Here is a 6375-nt window from a genome sequence, read left to right as displayed (position 1 = left end):
AAGATCCAGTGTTCTACCATTCACATTTTTAACCGCATTCAGTTGCTTGAAATTCAGTACAGAAAGTCCGTCTACGAGGACTACGCTGGAGGTTGAGAACGTTGATTTAAGCGGATCTGGGAACACTATGTAGGCGGGACCCGAGTCGGACCATGTTAAACCGGGCTGATTAAAGTCACCAAACAACAAGTGCATATCAGTCATTCCAGAGGAGTTTACAACAGCGTCAACTGAGTTAATAAGCCTTCTAATTACGTCTACTTCAACTACGAGATCAGGAGGGACGTATGCTACACCAACATGTATTGTTCTTCCATTTCCATCTACGTTTATCCACAACTGCTCGATATCTTCATCAACTCGAACTGTAGAGCGAGAAAAGATTAGCCGATTACGGAACCAATCAAAACCCCGCCACCTCTTAATTTTCCAGAGCGTATGGGGTCACGATCTTTACGAAAAACAGTGTACTCCTGACCGAAAAGCTGAGCTGATTGAAACTCACTATTCAGCCAGGTTTCCGTTAGAACGATAACGTCATACTGTGGAAGCAGCACTTCGACGAACACCTCAATGACGCCCAGGCGGAGAACGATGGCGGCGGGGAAAGCGATTTCGACGGTACAACAAACGAGGAAGAGGTACCAGCCCGAACGATAGGCGAAGTTAAGGAGGCCATCATGCAGCTAAAGAACAACAAGTCAACTGGGAAAGATGGCATCGGAGCGGAGCTTATTAAAATGGCACCAGAAAGCTGGCCGTTTGTATGTACCGATTAATATTAGAATTTGAGATACGGAACAGCTACCGGAGGAGTGGAAAGATGGGGTTATCTGCCCGATCTATAAAAAGGGTGACAATTTGGACTGTGAGAACTATCCAGCGATCACCGCTCTCAATGTCGCCTATAAAGTGCTGTCCCAAATCATCTTCCGCCGACTATCACCAATTGCGAACAGATTTGTGAGAACTTATCAAGCCGGCTTCGTCGAAGGTCGGTCTACGACGGATCAAATATTTACACTGCGGTAGATCCTCCAAATAGGCCATAAATACCGAGTTCCCACGCATCATTTGTCCGTTGACTTCAAAGCCGCATATGATACCATCGACCGGAAAGAGCTATGGAAAATCATGGACGAGAACAGCTTCCCCAGGAAGCTCATCAAACTGATTAAGTCTACGATGCATGGTACACAGTGCTGTGTTCGGATTGTCAAGTTCTTTCGAATCACAAAGAGGGCTTCGTCAAGGTGGTGGTCTTTCATGCCTGCTGTTCAACATAGCGCTACAAGGTGTTATGAACCGAGCGGATATCAACACGCGGGGCACGATATTCAACAAATTTAGTCAATTCGTCTGTTTTACCGATGACATGGATATTTTCGGCAGAACATCTGTGGCGGTGGCTGAACAGTACCCCAGACTAAAGCGCGAGGCAGAAAAGATTGAGGTAAAGGTGAATACATCTAAAACAAAGTACATGCTGGACAGCGGAACCGAGGCCGAACGACTTGGGCAGTAAAATATTGATCGACGGCGATGAGTTTGAAGTAGTCGACGAATTTGTCTACCTTGGCTCCTTGGTAACAACTGACGAACGACGAGTGCTAAGAACGATCTTCGGCGGCGTACAGGAGAACGGAGTATGGAGGCGATGGATGAACCATGAACTCGAACAGCTCGATGGCGAACCCAGTATCCAGAAGGTGGGTAAAGCTGGACGGATACGATACGGGCAGGGCATGTTGTAAGAATGCCGGACAACTTCCCTGCAAAGATAGTGTTCGCCTCAAATCCGGTAGGAACAAGACGACCAGGAGCGCAGCGAGCAAGATGGTTAGACCAGGTGGAGCGGGATCTGGCGGGGAGTACTCGGTGTCCGAGGAATTGGAGAGCGGTAGCGGTGTTTGTAATTCTATCTTGCATTTAATACAACGGTTTTTATAACACGCAACTTAATACTCTTGAATATATGATTAAGATATAACTAAATATTACAATCATCTATACTGCTTTATAATTCAGTCATGAGTTGTATATGAGGACATGCACGACTACAAAGTAATTTATTGTTCACTTTGTTTTGACATACTCTAATCATTATACAATTCCAATATAAAATTGACATGAAAACGATTTAATTTTAGCTTTCTATTACGGTCTTGTGTTATCTGGGATCTTAGGTACACGACGATCGATTATATGCCCAATTATGTGCGAAAGAGTCAATGCTGCGTTGTTGGCATCATTTCCATCGAGAACACCAGTCGATAGTGCCAAAGAATTCGGCAATGCTTCGGTGATCAGCATTCCGAAAGTCATTCAAAACAGGCGGGATGATTTTCAGAGATCCAGACTGCGATTGTTCGCGTTGATCACATGGTTGATCTGTCGCAATGTGGCAGTGCTATAGCAATCGAGAAGCCGTAATGCTCCGAGGTGTACAGCGGAGAAAACCGTTGCTGGATGGTTGCCACGGAAGTCCTGACAGGTTGAAATCCCCGATAACAATAAGCTCGTCGGTTGAGCTTGCGGTAACCAAATTGATCACCGATATAACCGACCGGGAGTAAACATCGATCAGACTATCGTCGCGTACTCCATCGGGCTGAATGTAAATTGCTCACAGAAAAAGTTAGCTGTTTACAGTCACCGAATGCAGCCGAAAAGTGGTCCCACGATTGTTAGCCTAAGCTTCCTATTCTGTTGATGGGACTACCAGCTTAGAGGGGACGGAGACTGCTGTTCCTTTTCCCTGTGTTCATACGAAAGTCAAGGTTGCGTACCCTAGCCGGCACCTACTAGCTGACGAAACAGAGCATTCCGTTAATCAGCCAACAGCTTCGCTGCTCCTAACTTAATTTTGTTCGGTCGATTATGGTCATATTGTGATTAACGGCCGATTCTGGTCAAACTAGATTTCTAGAAATATCTAGAAACAGCAAAAACTGGTCGATTTTGACCCGAAGTCCACGCACGTTTTGATAGTGGATCAACGGGATTGGACGAATTATATTACGGATCAGCCACAGAACTGGAAACAGAGTACGCATCTGTAGAAGAATTATTGTTCTGTTCACCCTTATTTCGAACGAAATGAAATGCGCACTCCCACAAATTTGAGCCTAATTAATATATTACGTTTCGTAAATTTGCGTTTCTAGTACATTTGAACTAAACTATCCAATATGTAGAGTTCAGAGAGTTGACAGTGTTTTCCCATTCGGCTGCAGATTCGGAACCTCTAAGTGGAATACTCTGGCTTCGGCCATGGTGGTAACCGGGGAGCTTTCTCCAGCTGTAAATGGGGATTTTTGCGCATTTTATCCTCCAGCCACTCTTTCGGGTGTGCTTTTTTCCTGTGCGCGGACCAATTGGCATTCGAGTTGAACGTTTTCCCGCAAAAGTCGCACGTGTACAGCACTTCCCCGGTGTGAGAGGCCATGTGTTCCTTTAAAAAACGCGATTAAATGACAAGCTTTCTTATAGTAACACTGTCTTACCTTCAAACTGATTTCCCGTTTGAAAGTTTTCTCACAAACCGAACAGGCCAAATCGGCTTTTTTGTGCTGAGCCATGTGATACTGTAGGGTTACTATGCTCTTGCAGACTTGCCCGCAGTAGTCACACGTCTTACTACCGGTATGATTGCGCATGTGCTTTCGTAAACCTCTTTTGAATACCCTAAAATTTCGAATAATACTGATTTGTTATGGAGTTTGAAGCCCTCCAACAACTTACCAACTCTCACAAACGGTACACTGCACCCGTTCCAGCTCCTCCGGTGCCTTTTCCCGTTTGTAGTTTTCATCGTGCGAAGCGATGTGCATCCGGTACGAAGTCGCCGTATGATAACCCTTGGCACAGATGTGGCACACATGTTCGAACTCCCGGGCGGAATGTTTGATGCGATTGTGATGCCGCAGGAGCGTCTCCCAAGCGAACGATTTGTTACAACTTTGGCAGTGCCATTTCTTTTCGCTCAGCATTTGGTGGTACTTTTCGTGCAACTTCAAAGACCGCGTGAAGGCGAACGTTTTCGGACACATACTGCACTGCAGCGTTTTCTCCATCTGCTCCTTGTGCGATAGATCTTTGTGTCGCTTAAACGATTCGCTGTTCTGGAACTGCTTCGAGCAAACCGGACACTGGTACTTGGTTGGATTTTCGTGATACTGCAGGTGGTCCATTAGGCGGCACTTGCGGGAGAATTTGTACTCACAACAGTACACGTAGATCTTTCTTTCGTGCTCCGACTGGCCATGCTGTTCGAACTCTTCGAAAGTGTCGAATTTGTGCCTGCACACCTCACACTCTAAACTGATATACTTGGCGATCAGTTGCTGGGCTTTTTTCGCCCAATCCGCCGGTCTCGGGGGTCCCTTGGTGGGTCTGTTACGTTTTCGACGCTTTTTCTTCGGTGCTTCCTCAACGAGCAAGTTGTTGTCCCCGGAGCAGTCGTTATCTGAGTCTTCTTTTCCTCCCTGGTTGGTGCTGGAGTCCTCCAACGACATCTCCTCTTCGGCTTTGACCTCCTCCACTAGCAGTTCCGGGTGGAACGTGCTGTTGTGTACCCTCAGGGCCCATTTACTCGAATAATATTTGTTACATTCCTCGCAATGCCACTTCTTTTGGTGCTGCTTCTCATGACGACTGAGCGCTTCGCTGTTGGGTAAACGTTTCGGGCACTTGCGACACTTGAACTCATCCGGATTCACATGGAGCCGAAGATGATCGACCAGTCGATACTTTCGGCAGAACTTTAGTTCACAGCAAAAAATGGAAGCGCGCTTTGTGTGCTCCTCCAGCGAGTGCCTTTGCAGCTCATCAAACGAACTGAACGCTTGCAGGCAGGTGTCACACTTCAGCTCAATCCGCTCGGCAATCAATTCATCTTCTGAGATGGTTTTCGTTCGACTCCTTGTTGCGACCTTTTTCTTACTGCGTTTTCGCTCTTCTTCCGCATTCGTCGAACGATCACTCTCATCTTCCGAGGTTGGTTCTGATTTTACACTTTTGGCCTCATCATCATTACGATAATCATCATCATCATCATCATCATCACTGGAATCCGATTTCACACCACCGTCTTTGTCGTCGTCGTTGTCGGTTTCGCATTTCAGTGGTTCAAGTATTTCCAGCACATCCGGTACACTTGGTGGCGCACTGGCAGCATCCACCAGCCCGCCGCCGCCCGGTGGTTCATCTTTCACCACCATGAACTGGGTGGGTATTTTGTACTCTGCTGAATGGCCGTGTGCCCTCTCAACTTCGCAATAGAAGTGATGAAAATCTTCAATTTTACGCCAGCAGCCCGGACACAGGAAGCTGTTGTGGGTTTCGGTTTCCTAAAAAAGGGCGAAAGTATCTTTATGTTATTGGGTTCGTGGACAACTACTAGGGGGTCAGTTTTACTTACGGTAAACCAAAAGTATTTGCCTAACGCAACCTGAACATTGGCATGTTCTTTAACAGCCACCGAGAGCGGTGGTTCGGTTGCGTTCGTACAAGTCAGGCAAGTTAGCTCGGCCATCTGAGATAGTAAAATAAATTATTTTAGGCAGGTGCCCCGGAACAGGTTAGTTACGGAATAAAGAACTCATAGTTTCTTCGTTTTGTTATTGAATTAAAGATGGGCTAAACATCGTAGACTTTTCCAAGCACTACACACAATGTAGTCAGACTTTAAACTAATCAAATTGAGTAATGATAAACTTAACAAACTGCATTTTTGTCAAGCATTTGCATACCTTGTTAAAATCAAGCTTCACAACTTTTAGATCATTTAGAAAAACCCTTTTAAACTAGTAAATTACATAAAATAAAAAGGAAAACAAAATTTACTATTTTCAACTTTCAGCTTTTTTTCTCTCCTTTTTCAACAATTCGCAGAACGAACGACGCAAACGCAAATGTCAAAACATGACAGCGAGCGATATGATTACAGGGTTACCAGCAATGGAGGGTTTAGCTCGATTTATTTCAATTTGTAAATTCGAGCAGTACAGTGAGCGTAATTCAATTCGTCTGCGTTGCATCACGGTCTGCATTCCATCAGAAAGCTGGCAGGGCTCGGCGTATGCTGGTAACTGGAATCGATTATGCCATGGGAGGAAACGTAAAACATTTCGCACGAATTTCTGCTGCAGGGATTCTATTCTTGACATGCACTTAACGTTAAAACGACACCAAACGACCGAGATGGTCTCAAGAAGAGATCGCAACAGGCAACAATAAAGCGATCGCAGGCACATAAGGTTTTGCACGGGCGAGCATAACCTCACTTCTTTGACGTCTATCAGTGGTTTGTTTACATGGACTTGGAACATGGGTTAACAAGTTGGAACTGAATATTGCTTAAGGCCTTAACGG

The 6375-nt window shown here is 45.5% G+C and overlaps 1 protein-coding gene across 1 annotated transcript; it reads right to left on the bottom strand.

The window, feature by feature from the left end:
* Nucleotides 1-3154: 3154 nt before the first annotated feature.
* Nucleotides 3155-5859, bottom strand: LOC128732881 (transcription factor grauzone-like). The gene is made up of 5 exons (XM_053826310.1): nucleotides 5754-5859; nucleotides 5423-5536; nucleotides 3745-5351; nucleotides 3507-3687; nucleotides 3155-3454 (listed from the first exon to the last, which is right to left on the bottom strand). The coding sequence occupies exons 2-5, from the start codon at nucleotides 5534-5536 to the stop codon at nucleotides 3248-3250; spliced, it is 2109 nt and encodes a 702-aa protein (XP_053682285.1). The 5' UTR covers nucleotides 5754-5859; the 3' UTR covers nucleotides 3155-3247.
* Nucleotides 5860-6375: the final 516 nt, after the last annotated feature.

Source organism: Sabethes cyaneus, chromosome 1 (assembly GCF_943734655.1).
Source record: "Sabethes cyaneus chromosome 1, idSabCyanKW18_F2, whole genome shotgun sequence".
In the NCBI taxonomy this organism is placed as follows: Eukaryota; Metazoa; Arthropoda; class Insecta; order Diptera; family Culicidae; genus Sabethes; species Sabethes cyaneus.
This window is presented reverse-complemented; position numbering and strand designations above follow the sequence as displayed.